Genomic DNA, 27,747 nt, shown 5'->3' with positions numbered 1-27,747 from the left:
CGTAGGTGTTTTCTCTAAAAAGGCCCATGTATCGTATATCATAGATCCGTACGTATTGGTAGGAAAAGGGTAAAAGAAGTACTCTTGTATATCAAAATATTCAAACATACTTTTACTTGCTGGTCATTTTAAAGGTAATTAGTACCTTAACCTCTGTATCAGGGTCCACGTGGAGAATCTTTTAGTTTGACAAGTCGTTAATAGTTCAATTCGACTTTGAGATATATAAAGGTGCCCATCTGTCTCTTTGCTGACTAGGTCGTACGGTCTAGGGTATAGTAGTATGGGTCATTTTAGAGGCAATTCCTATTTCTTCCTCTGATATAATGACCCACGTGGAGAATTTCTTAATTTGGCCATCCGGCAATAGTTTTTTTCGACTTCGTGATGAATCGGAGTACCACAACCCTTGGTATCCCCTCCTGACAAACTCGTACGGGTCTAGGACATAAGTACTATGGGCCATTATACAACTACTACATATACCTCTTGTGTCATGACCCATGTGGAAAATGTCTTGGTTTGGCCAGCTGGCAATAGTTCATTTCGACTTTGTGATATATAAAGGTACCAACCTTATCCTTTCCTGGCTAAGTCGTACGAGTCTAGGGCATTAAAGATTTTTGTCATTTTTGAGGCAATGCATACCTCTCCCTTTGATATAATGACTCGTGTGAATAATTCTTTCTATTCAAGCTCTAATGTCAACATGTCACACATGCTACAATGAATATGGGCAGCGAGAACGTTGCGTTTGTGATTTTGCTCTTAACATACTTAGGCCGCACATGTATTACTTTAAAATAAATGAAAGTGATCACAACATTAATTATTAAAGTTCTAATAAAATAAATTACTAGTAAAATTTTAAAAGTTATATGTAAAATATTTAACAGCCCACGGTTTAAATTCATTTTAATGTCCATATGCTAATCACACGTTATCATTTTACTTTTTACGATTTATATTTAACACATGTTAGTCTATGTTTTTATTTTCGTCTTTTCCTCACTCTGAGCTGCTATATTTTCAAGTTCCAAAGAATTCAAGTTTGATGATTGGTCTAGATATCAAACCAGTTTTTGTTCGAATTATGGCTGATCGTGTAAGTCCATCTTTGCCGTAAAAAAATTTGTCACTGATCGCCAAAGTCCAATTTACTCTAGATACATAGTCCTGAATCTGAACTACATATTTCCGATGTTAATGTTCTATGTGTTTCGATCTGTGTATCGGTAATATTTCCTAAGCGAATTTATGTATTCCTGCTTCCATCTTTTTATGTAGTTTTTAAGAATTAATGAAAGAAACTTCGATTGTCTAGCCAGTTACTGGTTCATGCGTAGTGTCTTTGGTTCCTGGTTGTAAACTACAGTCTTTAAGGCCGTTATACGGTAGCGTCTTGGTCCGTTTTCAATATAATAAATGTGACGGAGTAAGAGGTTCGTCGTCCGCGTTTGATCCGATGAAACGTATGTTAGTGGGCGATCACTGAGTAAACGTTCTACTTCAGTCATTATCGTGTTGAGTGTTTTATTGTCCATATGTGCTCGTTTAATGCAGTTTTTTGTTATTCCTCTCAATCTCTCCCACCATCCACCGAACAAAATTGTTCCATAAGGATTAAGCTTCTCGGTTACATGATGATTTTGATAAATGTTCAATTTCTTATGCTCTCGCATCATACAAATCATTTACAAATACTAAACGTGATGCATGGAAGAAGTCTAACAAAGCTCTTTGTTAATTAAAGCTCGATATAATATTGTCAACATAAAAGTATTTCTTTAACATTGCTGTCCAGTCTGTTGAATTGCAGTCAAATGTTTACGTATAACAGCATTTAGGATAAACGGAGAGAAAGTTGCTCCAATTTATACTGACTTGAATCTGTTTGCGGTTAGTTGACTATTTGGGTCATCCGGGTTACTACGCATAGGAGAATCTGGTAACATCACGATCCTCAATCCAGCCCATAATAAGTAAGGCTTTTTCTATACCTGTCGAGACGGCATATTTGTGCATTCTAAATCGGAGAAAAATTCCGGTTAAATCATTAAAGTTTGGCCAAAGATCCATCAAACAATCATTTAAGCTTAGATTAATAGGTGAAGGTTTGCAGCTACAGTCAAATACAATTCTGATTGGCGTGGTTGACGACTTTTTACGGAAATGATGGTGCGGTATGGAATGAAAAATTGTTTTGGCTGATCGTTCATCAACTCTTTCGATAAATCTACGTTTTTCTTGTTCATTAATAATTTTTCCGTTTTTCTGTAAAAGTGTAAGTTTACGATTAAGACGCTTAATGACATTTTCTGTTCTCCGTTATTCAATACTTCTGTTGTCTAGTAAGGTGTGGTGTTCCTCCTTACAAGGTAACTTATCAACATATCTTTATGTTTCCATATGGTAACCTCTACCATTTGATTTATATACATCTTGGAATTGTCTGTTTTCAGATTTGTTGTCACTATTATTTATACTAGCAGCTTCAACTTCCATAAATTTCTCCATTATAAAAGTTCTACTCTTCAACTTTGTGACCTACTAATATGTTCATCATTGACGTAAGTGTGTGATCTGGATTTGCAGGTATTCAATTGATTGTGCCGGACAGAAGGTTACGGATTTCCGACTTGACGGTAGTAGGTCCTGTTCCTCATACTATTCTATCATCGACAATTGACCAGTAATAATAGAATTAGATATAATTCAATAGAGAATCTTCAACCATTGGGTCATGTGAGACCGGATGGTCTAATTTCAAGCCAAACAAATACTTTAAATTTGTTATATTACGTACATAAGTCTTCATTGGTACAGCTATTTCCGGTACAATCAAAACGTTGATAGGTAATTTGCCGTTGTCTGTGCCATCACTTGTGTCACAAAATCCTGACAAGTTTATGGTCTTCTGTCTGGTAATTGTCAAATCAAGCTCTGTAGCTTATTTTTCTGTGATGAGGGCATCTGTGCGCCCTTGTCAAATAATGTGTTTGTGTAAGTACATTGAATGCCCGAACTTACTTGCGCTACGACAGTTTTTAGTCTGTGTCTGTGAGTGAAGAACTGTACCCGTTTTCTTCGCGTTGTGTTGTGTTTACTGAATTGTGTTACTAGTAATATATTCATTAGTGTTACTCTGTTTTTCATCTTTTTAACCTCGTCTTTGCATAAACTAGTATGCTGCTTTATTTTACATTTCCTGCAACTTTTGTGTGATTTGCAATCAGCTATATTGGGGGTCAAAGACAGTTAAAACATAAACGATGCTGTTTAACAACAGAAATATTTGCTGTTTGATCAATTATCTTAGTGCAATTAACGGGAACATGTGATTCGTTACAAAAGTACACATGATTTTATGTTTATTTGTGTTGATTTATTTTGTACGTACCTTTGCATTGGTGTGAAATGCTGCTGTAGTGGTTTAAGTTTCCGCATGATCAGAGGAATTGCCTCCATAATGTTGAGTTCTTGAGATAGTATATGTAGTAGTTCATTTAATTGCCAACTATTTGATTCATGGTGTCTTGTAAGATTTATGCGTACGTCCCCGGTAACTTTTTCAATATGATAGGGACCAATAATGGGTCATATGTATTATCTGTCTGACCAAGGGATTCTAAACCACGTACATATGTTTCAATTTTGTCGTAAAAAATAACGTAAGCTCTTGTATGAAGGTATGTAAAATTATGCATTCATGTACGTTTGCGTGATGTTGCGAACTTGTGGCATTTGTGTTTAGCGTTGATGTTTGTACTTAGATAAATTTTGCTATTGGCTGTATTTTTTTTCTAAATTAAATAAATAATCATCAGAGTTAACGATTTCTGTTTCGAAGGTTATTGGAATCAACAAGTTTTGTGCCGCTCTCCCCATTTTTCGTCGAATTTCTGGAATATTCCGGAGACGGCACTACTATGTCCTGCTAGTATCGATTTCAGCTGTAAATTCATCCTGGTCACATGACACCAATATCGTTAAGAGGTTCACTTGACACCAATATCGTTAAGAGGTTACATCGGACAACTATATAGCTAACAATAACAAAAGTGAATAGAATGTATGTATATATATTTTGACTCTAATGTCAACACGTGACACTTACGTAACATTACAATGATTAACAACAGCGAAAACTTGATCAATTACTCCTTAACATATTGTCTAAGTATCGGTACCCAATACGATTGTAATACGTAAGTAAGCGTAGCATTGAGTCCGAATTAAGTGAACGCTCGTGTGCGTCTGTCACTATCAGTTTGGTAAGTAAATGATTCGCAGGTAATAAATACGGAAATTTGGTATTCTCTAAAATGATTCCGCTGTGAATCCTTCCATTGCATCTCAAAAAGCTACCGTCATCTATGAAGAGTCACAATTGTCTAGTGCTAGGATATTGCCTTGTGTTTTTATCTCAGATGTTTGGTATATCGGTATATTGGTAGTTAAATATGAACCGCTGAACGTAAGCAGTTACTCAAATCGCTTTCCTGAAAATTTCAATATTTCCAATTGTCTATAATGTTACTGATATCATAGTGATCAGTATGAACTTCATTGTTTAGAAATTCCTCGTCTTCGTTTTTTTTCTGTAATTGTCAATACCGTTAACTAATTCTGTCTTTTTTTAAAGGACACTATCGATGTATTGATCGACGTCAATTCCTCGTGTTAAGAGATTGGTTGGGTTGCATTCTTTTGGGCATTATCTCCATTAATGTTGATTTTGTAGATTTTGTTATTCCTCGCGCTCGATTCACAATAAATCGTTTAAACAGTTTCGATGATTTAACCAGTGCAGTACTATACAGCTATCCGACCAGAAAGCCACGTTTTTACATTAGAAGGTCGATTTTACATGAAAAGCTAGTCTAGTTCCAATAACTGCGGCCATAAGTTCTAGTTGCGGTTATGTAAGGGTTTTCACTTGCGCTAATCTGCTTTTCGCAATCACTAACGTAATTTCGGTTCCGTTGTTCAGATAGTCAGTCGCAAAATACGTGTAGTTCAAGGTATACCGAAGATTAGATGAAACAAAGGAGAATACAAAATTCGATCAAGTAGAAGTCATTACAACACTAGGAAAACTTGTGCAAACACAAACATTGTTTTAGGACTTGAATGAACAAATTCTAAAGTTAACGGAACCGGAAGATGTGGTAAATTAGATTATTTCATTCAGATGAATTTTCGGTTAATATGATAACCTTGATTTGACACGTACGTAAGTTCATACAAATGTCCAAAATCCTGCAGTCCCGTCACATTGAATCAAATACTAAAGTACTAGAACGCACACTTTAAATCCAAAAACTATACCGTTTGTTTCAACGCAAAACATAGCAAACCTACACAACGCACTGTCGTTTGAAAACCAGTTTGCCCAAGCCATTCTCACAATCAACACGCAATAAGGTACATTTCCTGCAACTTTTAATCAGAGTAACGTACCAAAACTTACGCTTCCAACTTTCGAAGGCACGATTTCAGAATGGCAAACCTTCTGGGACTCATGTGAGTCGTCCGTACATCTTAACTAGTTACTTACAAATATACAAAAGTGTAACTGCTTGAAAGTTCATGAAGTAGAACACGAAGCACTAGATTTAGAAATTCCTTCGCCTATAAATCAGTAAACAAGCTTACGAAGTTTTTTACGATCAAATTGGAGGTAGCGTCAAGGTCTAGAAACTTTGGGTAAGACACATGAAACATACGGCACACTACTTCTTCCCATTATTGTCAACAAATTACCCGTTGAAGTCAGAAAATATCTCGCGCGAGGACATAGAACAAAAACGTTGGTATAACGGATCTCCCTGAAAGCATATTAGACGATATCGTTATACCGGACACAGGACAAAAGAGTCGACATCCGAAATTGGTGAAATCTAAATCTTACAAGAATATTGAGACTAGACCTAGCGTTTACTGTCACGAAATACATCCACCAACTTATTGCAGTAAAACAGCCGACACATAATGCCGTATGAACAAATTTGTTATCTTTAACTACCTTGGTATACACAAACTAAACGAATGTAAATCTAAACGCACATTGTAATGAGAAACACCACACAAACTAATGTAATGCACGTTAAACCCACTATCTTCGAATTCGCCCAACGTTCAACTCGTGAATGACATTGATGATACGGAACATAATACTACTATTTTGTATTCTCAACGGACAGAATTGCAATCGAATGTACTTTTGAAAACTGCCGTGGCACAAGTAGGCTCAAATCAGTTCTTTATCGATACGGATATTCTTTTTGACGAAGGAGGGCAAACATCTTTTGAAACGCAAAACTTAACTAAATTTACAGATAGCGGGAACATAAATAATATATCAATCGGCATTTGGAGGTGCAGAGAAAAACGTGAGACACATAGAAAAGTTAACAATCTATCTGAAAACCGATGTAGGACACGTATTGTCAATCAAAGTACTGATAGTACAGATGATCGGCATGCCTATACAGAATCACATACGTAATATTGATACACAGAACGGTTATTTGCCTGGTTTAAAGATAGCGCACACGGTGACAAAGCACGATTCATTCGAGATATCGTTGCTGGTAGGCGCATATCACTACGGGGACATTGTTAACGATTATATAGTCCGTGTAAACGATCCGACCGCCGTGAAATCCAATATCGGATAAATGCTTTCGGTACTTTCATACGGTAAGAAAACAAACACGTCGAAGACTAGTATGTGTAATGTTCTAGTATCACACAAAGTTAAAGAATTCAATCTGGAGAGATTTTGGAATTTAGATTCAATAGGAATAAATAGTAGGGAGGTAGACGAAGACGACAATGCATATATTTAAGTCTATCAGGACAGATCAATTGAGTTCTGAGAAAACAAATATTCCGCTATGTTACCTTGAAAACGTGATGAATTGCCTATAAATTAAGCAGTCACGAACAGAAGGACAGAAAACGTCCTTCAAAGACTTACTCAAAACTCAGATATGTTAAAGAAGTACGGGAACATTATACAAGAACAGGAACGAAGAGGATTCATAGAGAAGGTAGATGAAACAGATGAACTTAAGAAAAGTATCACTACATTCCTTATCATCCTGTACAGAAGGAATCAAGCACTATGCCTATCAAAATTGTTTACGACTGCATTTGTCGACATCGCATAATTCGCAAAGTTTGAATGACTGATTTGTATGTGGACAACATTCTGTTAAGTTTACAGAACGAGGGTGGGCTGACTATAAGGAAGGGAGATCAGTGATGGAGGAAACTGGATTATATCTACGATCCTGGACGTCAAACCGTGTGGATATACGTAAGCTAGCTAAAACGGAAAAAGTACTAATATATGCGGACAAAACACAAAAGTACTTGGTATGTTATGGAATAGCTGATTCGATGATCTGATGTACCAGAAATTAATACGGCCGCTTTGTGAAAAATTGTGCAAATCATGCTACCGGAATAAAATTTGGCATAGACTCAGCTCAGCTGTTACTCTTTTATTCAAGATAAGGAGGCATTTGAAAAAAATGTCTCACATCCGGTAAAAATCTTAAATGGCCGACATCATACTTAAATCATCCAAATATCAGAGGCTAGTGTAAGTGTGTGAAAAGCGGTTTTTATCATGCTGATATAATAATATTTGGAACAAACCTTTGTTATGTACTACTTTTGGATATTTTATATAGATTAGATGTCTTTTAAAACCCTACTTTCGGTAAAATCCGACATGGCGGACATTGTACTAAAATAAGCTTATTTTTAAAGGAGGGTATTGCTACTATCATTAAATTGTTCAGGAACCTTTGTTTGATGCTGCTAATGAATACAATACATAAGACATATGTCTTTAAAAGCATTACTTCCGGTTATAGTCAAACTGGCGGACATGAAACATCATTATTCTACTTTAATATTCAACTTAATTTCAAAATGTAAAGAAACTGGGTTTTTTTTGTGCTGGCTAGTTACCATTTGGTTTTGGCTTTAAGTTATCTTCTAAACCACCTATTGTATTCTATAGATAATGATTAAATACAAAGCTAACACTTCCGGTATATAAAACCAATTTGGAGTAAATTTCAAAGATGAGTCCTCAGTCCATATCTTTTTCGAAATAGAGCTTTTATTTGGATAGATTGATGAAAATAAGATAAAATCACTGTAGTACTAAAACATCTTTAAAAGTACAGATCATTTATGGCCGCAAATATTCACAAATCGGAAAGCTGATTTTCCTCATTTACTAAGACAGCGGCGGTATTGGTTTTTACATCAATAATGTACAAGCTCCTGATAAGGTGAAGAGGCCTCACAAAGAGTTGTCCAAAGGAGTTCCAATGTTTCATATTTTCCCCGCCATTATAAGCGTCTGGAATAGTAAGCATAGAAACCAAATCTCAAGCTTGTTACTCATCCACACCCGCCATGGTATATTGCACGTTTTACATGATGAAAAACATTAGACCGAGTCGTTCAAATATCATCAATAAGTCTTTCCACTTTCAAAAACATGTTTTCTTGCTTCGTAAACCCCATCTGATAAGTTTGTTTGATCTTACTACAAAACCACGTATCGTTTTATCAATGGCATTATCAAATCCATATCTGGTGATGTTGGCTGATCAATCATCATTCTAAATCATTAAGTCACATCTTCAAACGCCATCCATGTCAACAACGAAGTTCCCTTTCAAGTAAACGTGCACTTAAAAGGTCACGGATAGATTATATCTAAGGCTTTTTCCACTTCCAAATACAAGCCAAAGTTCATCTGCCCCCATGTCACGGAATAATGACACAGCAATGACAGCAGCATCAGTATTGACTGTTCAAGTCATGAGTCAGTTAAGTCTGTGAATCACTGCATCAGACACATGTTTTTTTTGTATATTGATTCTATAGTATAAGCCTATTCATTTTAACATGGGGCTAAACTTGAAACACCATCATGTGGTGAATAACACAAAACATCCTGAGCATTTGTTGCTACAACTAACTCTTCCTCAAAATCTATTGAGCAAGCCCATGTGAATAAAAACTAAAAAGTTCTTTCTTAATGTCGTCATCTCTCAGAAAACTTTACCAATTTTGAGATTTGTTTCGACTCTGGATTCGTCTTTGTATTCTCTTACCCCTAAGTGTATTTCTTTTTTCTTGTGGCAGCATTCAAACTACCGGTATTGTCTATATATGCATTCATCCACTGTTACAGTTTCAAGTTGTTTCATAACGAGTATGCTGATAGGGTAGTATGCCCTTATCTTACAAAGCATGAAACTATTATGATAAAGTCTTGGATGCATATGACAGTTGTAGCAACACATGTTCAGGATATTCTATCTTTACCGCCGTGATGCGTTTCAAGTTAAACACCATATTAATACATATGTATTAAAAGGCTGACACTAGAATCATGGTGCATGTGTCTGATGCAGTGAAACACGAAATTAAACAAGTCATTATTCGAACAGTTGTTACTGATGATGCTGTCATTACTGTTTCGCTATTCCGTGACATAGGGGTAGACGAACTATGGATTGTGTTTAAGAGGAGGAAAGGCTTTGGATAAATATATATAAATGACCTTCCAAATGCACTCGCGATTAGGGATCACACACAAATATTGTGATCCATTTTCCGGTTGTGATACGGTTCTCTGTTTTCTTGAAAAGGGGGAAAAAGACTGTTTGGGAGACATTGATAGCATTTGAAGATGTGACTTTAACTTAAAGAATGATAATTGATCCGCCTAAATCACCGGTGTTTACTGTAAGATAGCAAAAAATAATCATATGGGGTTAGCATGGTTAACAAAGCAAGAAATATCTATTTACGCAAAAGGGTAGGTTAATTGAGGTTATCAACTTAGTCTAGTCTTTTCCAGCATGCAAAATGTACACTATACTAAGACACGTGTTTAGGGGACGAGCCTGAAATTGGCTCGTATGCTACCAAGTCCAGGCGCTAATGGATGACGACGGGACAAAGAGGATCACTTTTAAAAAACTCTTTCTGAGGGCTCATCATGTTGTCAGAAGCTTGCACATTGTGGATGAAAGAAAGGTTGTCGCGGTTGTTTTTATGAGGAAAATCAAGTCTCCCGTACCCTGCGTCGTGTGCATGTGGTGGTAACTGGGAATTTACAAGGTTTTTTTGCCAAATAGTGGTAATTTTTAAAAGGTTTAGTACTTAAGTGATTTTATTTTGATTAAATCAATCTATCCAAAGCTCTACATCGAACATATGGAGTGAGGACTCATCTTTGACATTCACGCCATATTGGTTTTTTTTTACCGGAAGTGTTAACTTTGTATTTAAATATTAACTACAGAATATGATAAGTGGTTTAGAGGATAAATTAAAGCCTAAAGTTGATGACCACCACAAAAAAAACCCACTTTCTTCACATTTTGAAAAAAAGATAAATATCAAAATAAAAAAAATGACATATTTATGTCCTCCATTTTGAATATTACCGGAAGAAAGGATTTTTAAGACATATATCTTATACATTGTATCCCTTGGAAGCATCAAAGAAATGTTCCTGTACAATTTAATGATAGTAACAATACGTTAAAACACATTTCAATCCCCCTCCCTAAAAAATAAGCTTATTTTAGTCAATGTCCGCCATATTGGATTCTACCGAAAGTAGGGTTTTTAGAGACATTTTATCTATATAATATATCCAAAAGTATTACATAACAAAGGTTTGTACCAAATATTATTATAGCAGCATGCTGATAGATCCTTTTCACATACTGTGGATTCATTATTATTCGTGGGATACCAATTTCTCGTGGCTTGTACTAGTATGCAGACTTCGGTAAAACCATGAAATTAAATATCCACGAATATGTAAGTTTCCCTGAATCCACGAAAATTGGTACCCACGAAAATAAATGAACCCACAGTACTAGCCTTCTATATTGGGCCGATTAAAGTATGATGTCCACCATTTTTTATTTAACCGGCAGTGAGACATTTTTTTCAAATGCCTTCTTATCTGAAATAAAAGAGTAATATTTCAAGAAGGTCTATGCCAATGTTCATGCTTATATCAGGATGTGCACAACTCGTCTGAAATATACTTGTGGCCGCCGGACTAAATGTGATATTCCAATACTAGACATTGTAACAAAAAGTGATATTTTGAAAATTCTTCGAAAAAATACGATCCACTTAGAATACTTAGCCCGGTCACAATACGAACAAAGAAGCTCATACAGGATCTATGGAAAAGTGGATTGAATTGGGATAAACACGTTTCGGAAAACTCTAAGGATTACTGTAGCAAGCGACTTTGAGAAAGCGACACACAACGTATTTCCGAGATATTATTTCTCCGGTAATTCTATTTCGGAATAGTCTGGTAACAGCGCTTCTGTCTTCTGTTCTCCGATCTGACTGATTTAATTTTTTCGAGATCCGGGTCACGGTATCATAAATAAAGATGATAGTTAAGGCAATATGTACTACAACAACTGTTCAGCCAGTACATTAAATATACATATTCGTATTCCAAGGCGAAGTCACTGACAGTACGACGTCGACAATGGACAAGTACAATAAATCGTACGTTATGCTCCCGCGATAGGTTAACCAATAATGGCTAACGTGGAGAATCTCTTAGTATGGCCAGTCAACAATAGTTAATTTCCATTTTTAACCCTCTTCTGAAAAATCTTACGGGTCTAAGGCATCAGTGCTTTTATCCATTTTAAAGGTAATAACTACCTTTGTCCCTGTTATCGTGGCCCTAGTGGAGAATCTTTTAGTTTTGCTAGTCGGCAACAGTTCAATAAACCCCTTTCCCTTTGCTGGCTGACTCGTACGCATAAGTGTTATGGGTCATTTTAGAGTCAATATCAACTTCTACCTCTGGTATAATTGTCGATGTGGAGAATCTCTTAGCTTGGCCAGCCAGCAATAGTTCAGTTCGAATTTGTTGTAAACCGGTATCCCATATCCCCACTTTTAACCCTCTACTTACTTACTCATACGGGTCTAGGGTATAAGTGCTCTGGGTCATTTTAAAGTCAATAAGTACCTCTTCCTCTGGTATCATTGCCTACGGGGACAATCTCTTCGTTTGGCCAGCCGGCAATAATTCATTTCGAATTTGTGATATACCAGGGTACCCCCCTTATCCTTTCCTGACTAACTCGTACGGGTCTAGGGCATAAGTGCTATGAGCCATTTTATAGGCAATACCAACCTCTACCTCTGGTATAATGGCCGATGTGGTGAATCTCTTAGTTTGGCCAGCCGGCAATAGTTCAGTTCGAATTCGTTGTATCCGGGATACCATATCCCCCCTTTGAAACCTCTACTGACAAACTCGTACGGGTCTAGGGTATAAGTGCTATGGGCCATTTTAAAGGCAATAAGTACCTCTTCCTCTGGTATCATTGCCCACGTGGAGAATCTCTTCGTTTGGCCAGCCGGCAATAGTTCATTTTCGAATTTGTGAGTTACCAAGGTACCCCCCTTATCCTTTTCTGACTAACTCGTACGGGTCTAGGGCATAAGTGCTATGGGCCATTTTAGAGGCAATACCAACCTCTACCTCTGGTATAATGGTCGATGTGGAGAATCTCTTAGTTTGGCCAGGCGGCAATAGTTCAGTTCGAATTTGTTGTATCCGGGATACCATATCCCCCCCTTTGAACCCTCTACTGACAAACTCGTACGGGTCTAGGGTATAAGTGCTATGGGCCATTTTAAAGGCAATAAGTACCTCTTCCTCTGGTATCATTGCCCACGTGGAGAATCTCTTCGTTTGGCCAGCCGGCAATAGTTCATTTTCGAATTTGTGATATACCAGGGTACCCCCCTTATCCTTTTCTGACTAACTCGTACGGGTCTAGGGCATAAGTGCTATGGGCCATTTTAGAGGCAATACCAACCTCTACCTCTGGTATAATGGTCGATGTGGAGAATCTCTTAGTTTGGCCAGCCGGCAATAGTTCAGTTCGAATTCGTTGTATCCGGGATACCATATCCCCCCTTTGAACCCTCTACTGACAAACTCGTACGGGTCTAGGGTATAAGTGCTATGGGCCATTTTAAAGGCAATAAGTACCTCTTCCTCTGGTATCATTGCCCACGTGGAGAATCTCTTCGTTTGGCCAGCCGGCAATAGTTCATTTTCGAATTTGTGATATACCAGGGTACCCCCCTTATCCTTTTCTGACTAACTCGTACGGGTCTAGGGCATAAGTGCTATGGGCCATTTTAGAGGCAATACCAACCTCTACCTCTGGTATAATGGTCGATGTGGAGAATCTCTTAGTTTGGCCAGCCGGCAATAGTTCAGTTCGAATTCGTTGTATCCGGGATACCATATCCCCCCTTTGAACCCTCTACTGACAAACTCGTACGGGTCTAGGGTATAAGTGCTATGGGCCATTTTAAAGGCAATAAGTACCTCTTCCTCTGGTATCATTGCCCACGTGGAGAATCTCTTCGTTTGGCCAGCCGGCAATAGTTCATTTTCGAATTTGTGATATACCAGGGTATCCCCCTTATCCTTTTCTGACTAACTCGTACGGGTCTAGGGCATAAGTGCTATGGACCATTTTAGAGGCAATACCAAGTTCTACCTCTGGTATAATGGTCGATGTGGAGAATCGCTTAGTTTGGCCAGCCGGCAATAGTTCAGTTCGAATTCGTTGTATCCGGGATACCATATCCCCCCCTTTGAACCCTCTACTGACAAACTCGTACGGGTCTAGGGTATAAGTGCTATGGGCCATTTTAAAGGCAATAAGTACCTCTTCCTCTGGTATCATTGCCCACGTGGAGAATCTCTTCGTTTGGCCAGCCGGCAATAGTTCATTTTCGAATTTGTGATATACCAGGGTACCCCCCTTATCCTTTTCTGACTAACTCGTACGGGTCTAGGGCATAAGTGCTATGGGCCATTTTAAAGGCAATACCAACCTCTACCTCTGGTATAATGGTCGATGTGGAGAATCTCTTAGTTTGGCCAGCCGGCAATAGTTCAGTTCGAATTCGTTGTATCCGGGATACCATATCCCCCCCTTTGAACCCTCTACTGACAAACTCGTACGGGTCTAGGGTATAAGTGCTATGGGCCATTTTAAAGGCAATAAGTACCTCTTCCTCTGGTATCATTGCCCACGTGGAGAAGTGGAGAATCTCTTCGTTTGGCCAGCCGGCAATAGTTCATTTTCGAATTTGTGATATACCAGGGTACCCCCCTTATCCTTTTCTGACTAACTCGTACGGGTCTAGGGCATAAGTGCTATGGGCCATTTTAAAGGCAATACCAACCTCTACCTCTGGTATAATGGTCGATGTGGAGAATATCTTAGTTTGGCCAGCCGGCAATAGTTCAGTTCGAATTCGTTGTATCCGGGATACCATATCCCCCCCTTTGAACCCTCTACTGACAAACTCGTACGGGTCTAGGGTATAAGTGCTATGGGCCATTTTAAAGGCAATAAGTACCTCTTCCTCTGGTATCATTGCCCACGTGGAGAATCTCTTCGTTTGGCCAGCCGGCAATAGTTCATTTTCGAATTTGTGATATACCAGGGTACCCCCCTTATCCTTTTCTGACTAACTCGTACGGGTCTAGGGCATAAGTGCTATGGGCCATTTTAAAGGCAATACCAACCTCTACCTCTGGTATAATGGTCGATGTGGAGAATCTCTTAGTTTGGCCAGCCGGCAATAGTTCAGTTCGAATTCGTTGTATCCGGGATACCATATCCCCCCCTTTGAACCCTCTACTGACAAACTCGTACGGGTCTAGGGTATAAGTGCTATGGGCCATTTTAAAGGCAATAAGTACCTCTTCCTCTGGTATCATTGCCCACGTGGAGAATCTCTTCGTTTGGCCAGCCGGCAATAGTTCATTTTCGAATTTGTGATAAACCAGGGTACCCCCCTTATCCTTTTCTGACTAACTCGTACGGGTCTAGGGCATAAGTGCTATGGGCCATTTTAGAGGCAATACCAACCTCTACCTCTGGTATAATGGTCGATGTGGAGAATCTCTTAGTTTGGCCAGCCGGCAATAGTTCAGTTCGAATTCGTTGTATCCGGGATACCATATCCCCCCTTTGAACCCTCTACTGACAAACTCGTACGGGTCTAGGGTATAAGTGCTATGGGCCATTTTAAAGGCAATAAGTACCTCTTCCTCTGGTATCATTGCCCACGTGGAGAATCTCTTCGTTTGGCCAGCCGGCAATAGTTCATTTTCGAATTTGTGATATACCAGGGTACCCCCCTTATCCTTTTCTGACTAACTCGTACGGGTCTAGGGCATAAGTGCTATGGGCCATTTTAGAGGCAATTAAATGGACTGGTAATGTTGAGATTAAAGACTCTTATTGATCTCCGTAATTTTGAAGAATTATGTCATTGAAATAGTAATTGACAGTTTCTATTTTTCTGTTTATTATATTCCTTCAATAAACTATGTTTCTTGTTTTTCTGATCTTTTTAATTGTGTGATACTATCGTATGTATTGTATATTTTAGTTTTAGAATTGGACTATATTTGTAGACAACGAACAGATTATGGAATGCCCATATGACAATTAATTCCATTTAATTACCCTATATTTAATCATCTTGTTTTAATTACTATAGTTTACATTGATTCAATAATAACAACATTTTAATGTTCATAATTGTTTTGTGTTGTGTGAGGCAATGCAATTAAACTTTTCATTTACTTTCATTTTAAATGACGCGGACCTTGCAGAAGACACCTATTGGCTTACTATTTCCTAATTACTTTATATTGCTATAAATAGCATAACCATATTGGATATTAACAGCAAAAGTTATTTTATTGTCACAATCTAATAACTACCCAAAACATTTCATCGAACGCGGTTTTGATCTCATGAATATTATTGACGGCTAGCCTCATGAATATTAACGCCGGCTAGATCCACACTAGTAAAATTTTGTCCTGGTATCTATGATGAGTTTATTTACAACCACTGAGTCGATGCCACTGCTGGTGGAGATTTACTTCCCCGAGGGTATCACAAGCCCAGTAGTCCGTACTTTTTGTGCTGACATGAATTATCATTGATATGGTTATATTTACAAATTGACTGTTTACAAAATTTTGAATTTTTGGAAATATTAAGGCTTTTCTACCTCAGGCATAGATTGCCCTTAGCTGTATTTGGCCAAACTTTTAGTAATATTGGTCCTCAATGCTCTTCAACTTCGTATTTTATTTGGCCTTTTTAACTTTTTTGGATTCGAGCATCACTGGTGAGTCTTTTGTAGACGAAACGCGCGTCTGGCGTATATACAAAATTGTGTCCTGGTATCTATTATGAGTTTATATATGCATTAGGAAGAACGCTATGCGAAAACGGGCGTGTCGAACATTTACTATTTTATATATATTATAAATTTTATCATACTTAGAATAGGTACACCGGTGGCGTTAACGGTTGTGAAGATTGGTAATTGTTAATACGTGCATTTTTAAGTTTCAAATATCCGTTGTACTGACACCGATCCACATTGCTGACTGCATTGTGACTGTCAAAAAAACAAATTAACAGTCGAAAACATTTCTCCATTATCCCTTAATTATATTTGTATGTTCGTCCATGATGATACTTGCTTGTTGATATTTCAAGGTGCAGTAAGATCCGATATTTTCTTTATTTTCTGTGTTGTGTTTTTCGTGCTATTGTTTGTCTGTTTGTACTTTTCTTTTTCATCTATGACGTTGTTTGTTTGTTTGTTTGTTTGTTTTGGGTGGGTTATTTTTCATAAGTAGTGTATTATTCATGAAGTGTTACAAACTTAACAAAAAACGAACGGACGAACGAACAAAACATTGTATGTGAGTTGTTCAATCTGAATTTGAAATGATTTCCTGATATAAATAATGTGTCTATCTTTTCCGTTTTCCGATCGAAAGAGATTTGAGACACAGCCTTGTAATGATGACTAACCTGCTACAACTGTTGTCGATTTATACCCTGGAACCGTTGTCGATGTATATCCTCGCCCAGTTGTCGATGTATATCCTCGCCCAGTTGTCGAAGTATATCCTGGAACTGTTGTCGATGTATAACCTCGAACTGTTGTCGATGTATAACCTCGAACTGTTGTCGATGTATGTCCTCGGTCTGTTGTTGTATCACTTGGAACTGTTGTAGTAGTAGACCCCAGTAATGTACCAGTCGAGGGTTTAAGTCCCATTGGTTTAGGCCCCATTGGTTTTGGCTCCATGTTAAGGTCAATGTTGAGATTAATAGATTCAGCCACTGTGGAAAATGATATATCTATGAGGTTTTATTTCATGTTTTGTATAAGAAGCAAGCTAAGTTACTTTTTGTTACCATGATAGTTTATTTTGTAAACAGTGCATGTGTCAAATTTTAGATTCGAAATATGAGATCGATTTTATCCATCATTTTGATTTGAGTAAGCGCACTTACATTTTTTTTCTAATTGGATATAAATAAGTAGTGTAATTAAACCTTAGATCTTCTATGCCTGTCCTTGTATAGATATAAAATTGTATTTCCTTTTCTTCGTTCTGACATTTTAACAGTTTTTTATGTTTGTTTTGCAATGATAAAACTCTCCACCAGTTGATATAAATGACATAAAAGTTAAAAATTAAAGGTCATCGTACGACCTTCAACAACGAGCAAAAATCAATACCGCATAGTCAGAAACGACAAATGTAAACAATCCAAACAAGAAAACTAACGCCTGATTTATTTTAGAAAAAAAAACGTAAAGACGAGCAAAATTCAATTCCGCATAGTCAGATATAAAATGCTCCAAAATGACAAACGTAAACAATTCAAATAAAAAACTAACGATCTGATTTGTGTTAGTACAACTATCTTATGTAGCAACAAAGACCATCCCTGATTAACAGGTGCCTATTTGGGAAGTAGGTACATACAGAATGCAGCTCGTGTTTGAATGATAGTAAGTAGATATTTAAATTTTGAACATTTATATGTAAGTTTTCTCTACATGTGTAGCTAGTATATCCGTTTCTCTTTTCTTTTTCTTTTTTCTCCTTTGTGCTATTTGATGTTCCAGCAAACCTTAATAATCAATCTTTAGTTGTTTTCAATATAATGGACACAACTTGCATTTCACATACGTATTTTGCCATGTCGGACATGCTGGATGGCAGACGGGGTAAACAAATAATCCAAGGGTAAGTGTGGCCAATACAAACACAAGTGGATATTTTTTTTAATTGGCTTCTCGGTTTCAGAGAAGGATATTTTTGTAAAAATTAACAGGCGACCGACGAAAAACGACAGATATTAGGTATGAGATCAGAACAGCTTACTTGTCCCAATGAGCCAGTTGGGCTAAAATACATGTTTTAGTTATAATTTCCAAGTGGATATACTACCATTTAATCTCGGCGACGTTGGTGTAGATTCCTTTGGTGTCGGTGTTGTTGTGGTAGATCCCAATGTTGTAGTAGTAGAAGGTAATGGCTGCGGTGATTTCGGAGTTTTATCTTGTATCCTGTTCAGCTCAATAGATGGAACAGCTACTAGAATTAAATATTTGTATAATTCAGTTGTATTTTCAATACGTTAAATAATATAATTGCATAAAAATGTCTTATATACTCTTACATTTAAACGGTTTCCAGCGAATTATGACAAATGTTATTATAAATATAACAAAATATATTTCGCTACTAAGGCCTTATGTGTCATGTAAGGAATGTGGTACATAACAATACAGGGAGATAACTCTGCAAAATCAGCTGAACGTCAAATTATATATTTTGTTAAAACTTTATGAAAATTAGAAGAGCCAAATTAATTTTAGTCACAGTGTTTGGTACCACCTTAAACGACACTAATCGTCGGACATTGCATCTGATGCCTTACAATATTTACTATTGATGTCAACACTAAATATTCAAGCAAAGAAATCTTTGTAATTGTCTTTGATAAATTTATTCGCGATATTCATACAAAGTGTCTGCAGACGAAGTTTTCTGACAAAATTTATTTCAATTTCACTCATAATCCATTTTTCGCAATGTTTTACAAAAAAAGAAGTAGACACAATACCTTACTTGACTTTATGCAAATAAACCAGAACATCTTAACGAGAGAGGAAATTTACGTAAAATATATCTTTTGGTGCTGATTAACAACTGTTTGGGTGATGGTGTAGTTGGTGGGTGTGTATCTGTTTGTTTGTATTATCAGAATTGGATTGAGTACACACAGTCATGATTCTTAAAAGGCACACCCACAGAAGTCAAATAAGTGAACAGATTTCTTTCATATTTAAAATTGAGAATGGAAATGGGGAATGTGTCAAAGAGACAACAACCCGCCCAAATAAAAAACAACAGCAGAGGGTCACCAACAGGTCTTCAATGTAGCGAGAAATTCCCGCACCCGGAGGCGTCCCTCAGCTGGCCCCTAAACAAATATATACTAGTCCAGTGATAATGAACGCCATACTAATTTCCAAATTGTACACAAGAAACTAAAATTAAAATAATACAAGACTAACAAAGGCCAGAGGCTCCTGACTTGGGACAGGCGCAAAAATGCGGCGGGGTTAAACATGTTTGTGAGATCTCAACCCTCCCCCTATACCTCTAACCAATGTAGTAAAGTAAACGCATAACAATACGCACATTAAAATTCAGTTCAAGAGAAATCCGAGTCTGATGTCAGAAGATGTAACCAAAGAAAATAAACAAAATGACAATAATACATAAATAACAACAGACTACTAGCAGTTAACTGACATGCCAGCTCCAGACTTCAACTAAACTGACTGAAAGATTATGATTTCATCATATGAACATCAGGCACAATCCTTCCCGTTAGGGGTTTAGTATCATACCATCATAACATATATGAGAAGAACATAACCCGTGTCATGCCAACAACTGTTTCTAGAATAAATGTGTTTAGTTCCGATGCAAAGACCTTATCAATGACTCAATATTAACGCCAAAATATGCAATCTTTAATGACTTGACAACAGTATCGTAATTATATCCCTTCTTAATAAGTATATTCAAAGGTTTTGTAAGTTTCTGAGGTGAATACTGACACCTTTGTGCTTTATAAAGAATATTACCATAAAAAATTGGATGTGAAATACCTGAACGTATTAAAAGTCTGCATGTTGAGCTATATTTACGAATAATGTCTTTATACCGATGATAAAATTTAGTAAATGTTTTGACTAGTTTGTGATATCGAAAACTCTGGTGTAATAATTTTTCAGTAATACATAAATTTCTCTCGTTAAAATCTAAAACATTGTTACATACACGAGCGAATCGTACAAGTTGAGATATATAAACACCGTAAGATGGTGACAATGGAACGTCACCATCTAAAAACGGATAATTAACGATAGGAAATGAAAAATCATCCCTTTTATCATAAATTTTAGTATTCAGCTTTCCATTAGTGATATAGATATCAAGATCGAGAAAGAAAAGGGCAGTGGTCATTGTTAGTATTAGCTTTATTTAAAGTAAGTTCAACAGGATAAATTTCATTAATATACATACTGAAGTCGTCATTATTGAGAGCCAAAATATCATCCAAATATCTAAAAGTATTATTAAATTTGTTTATCAGATGTTGTTTCGATGGGTCTTTGCTTATTTTTGTCATAAATTGTAACTCATAACAATACAAAAACAGGTCCGCAATAAGTGGTGCACAGTTAGTCCCCATTGGAATTCCGATAATCTGACGATATACGGAATCCCCAAAGCGAACAAAAATGTTATCTAGTAAAAATTCAAGGGCATATATAGTATCAAAGCATGTCCAATTAACATAGTTTTTTTGTTTATTGCTACTAAAAAATGACCTAAAAGAGTTTGAACATATATATTCACATTCTGATTTTTTGAATGCCCATTTAATTAGGTGTGTGAATTTTTTCTTAATGAGAATGTGAGGCAATGTTGTATACAGGGTAGAAAAATCAAAACTTTGAACAGATTCAAAATCACCAATATAAGCATGCAATTTATCAAGTACTTCCAACGAGTTCTTGACACTCCAAAAGTAATTTATTCCACTATTTTCGAAGGCCTTATTTGAACAATTTATTATCAGGTTTTTAATTGTACCAAGTGTGCTGGTAAGAAGAATAGACAATTTAGTAGTTGAACAATGGCTTGAAGACGAAATAAATCTATATTTGTAAGGGGTTTTGTGTAGCTTCGGAAGCCAATACATAGTTGGGACTTTCATTGTATTTGGCTCTGCTTGTAAAGCGGTGCCTAAAAGTTTATGTTTGTTACAGATTTCGTTTTCTGAAAATGGAGTCAGTTGGAATGTTGGTGAATTGGTGATTTCCTTTTTCAGAACCTCAATGTAAAATTTACGTCAAACAATAATAATATTATTAGCAGCTTTATCTGCCGGGACAAAAACAAATTCCTTGGCTAGTTCTTTTAGTTTATGTTTGATACGAGAAATAGGTTTATTGTTGTAAGGGTTTATAGTAAAATGTTCTTTAAAATGTTGAATACGTATATCAACTATCTTCATTACTGAATTAAAAAAAGAGTCCAAAGATTTTTTGTCAGCTTTTTCCCGTTTTATCCATTTCATACAGTAAGTATGGAGTGAGTCGTGGATGATATTACGACACTCATTCCAATTAATAATTGACGGGGGACGATATTTAGGTCCTTTACTGAGGAATGATTTTAACTCTCGGTCTTGAACGATGTTAAGATCTCCTGTTATAACATGGGAAATGGGGCCATAGATATATTCGGAATTACTGCAATTACATGAAGTAGGTGTATTTTCACTGATATTAACATCTTTACACAATTGACTATAATTAAACACAAATTTCCGGGTAGATTTCTTGTAAATATAACAAATAAGAGGTAGCTCAGTATTGTCAAAATATCCAGGAATTTGTTCTTTAACAGAATGGTCGTTGAATATACCGGCAATATTTACAAAATCAAAGCCTTTATTGACATACTTAATTTTAATAAAATGTTTTTTATGATCTTCAGGGCGATCAATTTTGGGAAATAATTTAGAATAACAATATGCCATAATAATTTGAACAATTTCATACTTAGGACTGCTATATGAAATTGTGTTGCAATCCTCCAAAATTTTATTTAACTTATTAACCGGTAACGAACAGAGTTTTGTTAACAGATAATGTCTGCCGTTGTTTTTTGAAATAGAAATTAGGTCCGAAATATTGGTATGATTGGCCCGAATCTTCTTTGATTGCGATTTGTTCTACGACCGTGAGAACTTTTTTTACGAACAGTTTTAGAAACTATATCCAAAATGTTAACGGAATTGGTTCTAGATATATTACCAATTCCCATGATATTATCATTTAGACCGAGAGGGTAAACTGTCTGTAATTTTTTAATCCAATTTAATTCAATTATTTTCCGTGATCGTACAAACTTTGAATGCGATTCACCAGGCTGCTTATTTACTACTTCTAAAGGTTGAACTGCTAAATATTTAAAAGGATGGTTGTGCTTCTTAAGGTGTTGGTAAATGATACTTTTGAATTTATTGGGTCTTTTAAAACGATACAGATGTTCTTGAGTGCGTTTAGATAAATATCGTCCAGTTTCTCCTACGTACTGAATACCACACCCCGGTTTGTTTCATGTGAGTAAATAAATAATACTGTTTGTTTTTCAAGTTATATCAGTTTCAAAATTTAAAGAAAATATTTGCATGCATTGCCGATGTTTACATTTGTTTACGTTCTTGCATTAAGGACATACGATACAGTTACAGGGGAGGTAAAGACGTTGCTAACGTAAATTGTTATTTTCGGGACGTCAAACTATGACTTATCGAGAAAAGATTCATTTTTCGACTGATTTTTATCATTCAAACGTTTCTAACTTAAAAACGAGTTTATGGACCCCTCTTTTTTAAAATGCCATTTGGTTTGATTACTCGAGAAGATTATAAGTGCCTATTTTCATGAAATATGCATTTTTTTTTAATTTGATAAATATACTGCAAAAAAATATTTTTTTTTTTCTACATTCATGAACAATTGATAAATATGAGTTATTTCTGAATAAAAAATGTATAAATATTTAGGATACTTATAAAATACAGAATTACAAATTCTTTAACAAAAAACAGTTTGTGTTTATCTTTTAAAACAAAAAAGTTATGTCTTTCTTTCGAAAGGGAAAACACGGCCACAAATGTGAATTTTGGGTAAAATTTCTACCTCATTTTACTAAAAAAGTAGCACATAAAGGTGTATTTTTTATTACATATTTGATTCCATCAGGTAAAAAATAGTCTATATGGAAATTGTTATCAAATTGTAAATACGGGATCCAAAGTGTATCGTTTGCCTTAACTGTCATTTTATTTTGTTGTTTATAGTTATCATAGGTACCAGGATTATAATTTAGTACGCCAGACGCGCGTTTCGTCTACATAAGACTCATCAGTGACGCTCATATCAAAATAGTTATAAATCAATCAAATTCAAAGTTGATGAGCCCTTAGGATCAAAAATTCCAAAAAGTTGTGCCAAATACGGCTAAGGTAATCTATGCCTGGGATAAGAAAATCCTTAGTTTTTCGAAAAATTCAAAGTTTTGTAAACAATGTTATTCATCTGATACATTGACCGAATTCCAATACGTGAATAAAACTTGAGCCATTTGTATTTGAACGCGAAAACGAACAAAACCGCATAAATGCTAATTTTTATTAAAAATGATTTTTTGGCAAACTAGACGGTGCTATGGAAAGCGGCATAACTCTTTGTCCTTATTCGGGAGAAACGCAAATACCAAGTCATTCCTTCCCCTGATCATGTTATATTATCTCAGAAGGCGCTTCAGTTGCAGTTAGAATTGGCAGGAAAATTTTGGAACTAAACATTATATTACATTCTACGTAATTTGTGTTGTATAATACGATTATATTGTGATTTGAGAAGGAAAAGGATTATATTTTGTAGATAATTAGGTAACTTTAATTTGTTATTTGACATTGTAATTTATATGTCCGTAATTTGTCATAATTTGCATCTACCTGGCTGAGATTACAAGAGTTTAAAGAACATTGTAGTCTAGTTTTATTGAAAGGTTTTTTTTTGTATTACTTTTCACGGAACGGTTCCTACATAAGTACAAGAAAAAGTATCCAGAGAATATTGTATTAGATCCAGTGAGTGATTTTGGTCAGCTGAAGCACCAGCAAATAAAATTATAGTTTAATTAGAGAGACTGTATAATTTTACGATGAAATTGTCGTAGTTGGTAGTTCACACGTTCGTAGATTGGGAACTTTTATTTATAATAGACATGCATTACATAATTTCAACTTGATGAACTGCACTTGTTCAAAATGTTCTTATGGCACTTATTTTGATATGGAAGTTCTATATCATGCATTCAATATATTTTGTGTTTTTTTTTCCAGCAACCGTTTTATCAGAAATGCCATCCAAAGAACCTAAAAGAAGTAATCGTAAACGGAAAAGCACACAGAGGCTTGGAAAAGTAATGGAAAACCTAGGCAGTTCAAATTTGGGACTGGGTGTATCTATTGACAATTCTGTACCAAGCTCTTCAAATCCAAATAATTATTCCAGCCAGTTGTCAGCTGATAATCCACATGTACAGTCCTATCCAATTGATCCAAATACGTATAATGATGACCAAATTCTGAGAATATTGACGGTCGCAACTCCAATTATCACCTAAACAGTAGTTACAATCCTCAAAAGCACTGGTGTTATTCAAGGCAGGGATGTAATCTAACCAGATCCAACTTTGATACCAACACACCAAGGTGTTAATTCCATTTGTCCACGAAGGCAAGATACCAGCACATGTACATGTAATACATTAGAGATGACGACACCATCCCAGTCCCACTCAACAAATATCATTGATAACCAATCATCTGAGAGCAGTCATCCATCCTGCTCAAATGTTATTAGCAGAAACGGTCAACAGTGTTTCATGCCAACTGAAGGATCTCCTACAGGGCACTCCAAACACAGGTACATTTTCAAACGAGTTAGGAGGCCAGGGTTTATCACACCCACTGGCTTTGGGTGTAGACCCAAAACTGAAAGCTGATATTTGGTCTAACAAATACACTAATCTAGAGGATTTTTTAAAATCCAAATCAAGAGTTGTAAAGTATGTTCCAGTAGAGAAGGATGATTGTTTAACATTTGTTAAAAATAGAAGTAGTAAGAAAAAAATTTAGTCAATGGCACAGTGGCTTGAAGCTTTTTGCATTTATGGGGCAATTTATTTTGAAATGCCCTACTGAATCCCCGAAGCTGATGAAATATTCGGCTATCATTGCAAACTTGGCAGAAAAAGCTGGAATCGAGGCTGCATTTTTTATAATCAAGCATATAGGCAGTGAAGGGACGTAGACCCTCTGCACTTACCATGGGATGGAGTAAATGGGGAGTTGTTCAATGGGGATTATTGGGAAAAACCAATGCCATGAAACAGCCTTTTCTTACACAAAGCCTCACGGCTCCAGCCCGTAAACAGAAAAGGTTTTATTATGCTTTCAACAAAGAATCAGGCTGCACGGCAATAATTTGCAGATACGAGCACACCTGCCAGGTTTTATAGATGTAGATATATTATCCGTTTCCCTTCTTGATACATAGCACGTTCATAAATAATTTGTTTGACCTTACTTCACTAACCATTTGTTTTCTCAATTATTTTTACAAATAACAACACATTAAACATAAAGTTTGATGTAATTAAAGTTTATGTTTCAGAGTTTAGTGTGATGTCTATATCACTGAACTACAATGTGGTATACATTTAGGAGATACATGTATTGTATTCTGTGCTCTGATGGAAAATATCTGTTGATTTGATGGTTGCAAATTAAGTTTACTAGCGATGCGTAAACAGGTATTTGCAACCATCAAATCACGAATGAATCTGCGCTACAAATACCATATTGTTATCTCCATTGTAATGATTCTTACTAAATTATAATCCTGGTACCTTTGATAACTATTTACACCACTGGGTCGATGCCACTGCTGGTGGACGTTTCGTCCACGAGGGTATCACCAGCCCAGTAGTCAACACTTCGGTGTTGACATGAATATCAATAATGTGGTCATTTTAATAAATTTCCTGTTACAAAACTTTGAATTTTCCAAAAACTAAGGATTTTCTTATCCCAGGCATAGATTACCTTAGCCGTATTTGGCACAACTTTTTGGACTTTTGGATCCTCAATGCTCTTCAACTTTGTACTTGTTTGGCTTTATGAATTTTTTGATATGAGCGTCACTGATAAGTCTAATGTAGACGAAACGCGCGTCTGGCGTACTAAATTATAATCCTGGTACCTTTGATAACTATTTCCAGAAAACAACGTTAAAACATACAGTACAACTATGTTATACGTCGTCTGCGTTTGGGCTTACGTTTTCATAGTGAATAGATGCCATGGAAATTGGTAAGATTATCCAATCAAAATGAACGATGAATATTGTTTATGTGCCAGGTGAAGCAATCCTCAGGGTACTGAATTTCTCGTTGTGTTGAAGACCTATTAGTGACATTGGTCAGGTTGTTGTCATTTTGACACAGTCCCCTAATTAGTTTGTAGTTAAGTGTTATATAAAGGCACGTATTGACAAGTTTGAGGAAATTAATTAATTTATGGAAAACACAATACAAGACAAATTACTGAAACAGTATCATAAACTTAACTTTGTTTACACATTTACACTTTACTGCCGATTTCTGTACTGTTCCTCAAATCAATCCATCACAGAATCGCACAACGCGTATTGGTACACGCAGGAAAACCTTTACTTGTAGGGTAAACAACATCACAGCATATACATGTAGTATGAGTCTCCATGCATCCTTGAATATTTTTTTCGCATTCAAATATGTATTATATAAATAAGGCCGTTAGTTTTCTCGTTTGAATTGTTTTACATTGTCATTTAGTGGCCTTTTATAGCTGACTATGCGGTATAGTCTTTGCTCATTATTGAAGGCCTACTGTGACTTATAGTTGTATATTTTTCAGTGTCATTTTGCATGTTTTGGTCTATTGTGTACAGTTGTCTCATTGGCAATCATACCACATCTTCTTTTTTATATTATCTTATGATTACATTTAATTATGACACAATGTAATTTCTTGTTAAAATGGATGCCTTACCTTTTACTGGAGAATGCGTCGAAGGTGACACAGTACCCTCATTTGCCGTAGTGAGCTTTGTCGTTGTACTGGGCTTTTGTCCATGTGATATTATTTCTTGACCCGGTTTGCTGACATCCAAAACAATTGGTCCAGCTTCTATAACATAATAATTATATCTAGGTATTAATAATGTCCAATACATAGATACTTATGATATAAATATAATACTTTTTCCCCACTCTCTTAAAGGCATACAATGTAATTTTTTGTTAAAATGGATGCCTTACCTTTTACTGGAGAATGCGTCGAAGGTGACACAGTACCCTCATTTGCCGTAGTGAGCTTTGTCGTTGTACTGGGCTTTTGTCCATGTGATATTATTTCTTGACCCGGTTTGCTGACATCCAAAACAATTGGCCCAGCTTCTATAACATAATAATTATATCTAGGTATTAATAATGTCCAATACATAGATACTTATGATATAAATATAATACTTTTCCCCCACTCTCTTAAAGGCATACAATTT

The 27,747-nt window shown here is 36.1% G+C and overlaps 1 protein-coding gene across 2 annotated transcripts in view; it reads right to left on the bottom strand.

Annotated features, from left to right (window-relative positions):
* Window positions 1-27,747, bottom strand: part of LOC143085588 (uncharacterized) — a 51,319-nt gene that overhangs the window by 15,707 nt on the left and 7,865 nt on the right. The window contains exons 6-9 of one of the 2 annotated variants that reach the window (XM_076262041.1): window positions 27,506-27,643; window positions 27,237-27,374; window positions 18,425-18,571; window positions 16,989-17,303 (exon numbers count right to left, since the gene is read on the bottom strand). In XM_076262041.1, the coding sequence (XP_076118156.1) occupies window positions 16,989-17,303; window positions 18,425-18,571; window positions 27,237-27,374; window positions 27,506-27,643 (738 nt within the window). The remainder of the gene's footprint in view (window positions 1-16,988; window positions 17,304-18,424; window positions 18,572-27,236; window positions 27,375-27,505; window positions 27,644-27,747) is intronic. The other variant, XM_076262042.1, reaches the window with a different exon arrangement.

The sequence above is a fragment of the Mytilus galloprovincialis genome, chromosome 8, assembly GCF_965363235.1.
Source record: "Mytilus galloprovincialis chromosome 8, xbMytGall1.hap1.1, whole genome shotgun sequence".
Taxonomy (NCBI): Eukaryota; Metazoa; Mollusca; class Bivalvia; order Mytilida; family Mytilidae; genus Mytilus; species Mytilus galloprovincialis.
Note: the sequence above shows the minus strand (reverse complement) of the source record. Positions and strands in the feature narration are given on the sequence as shown.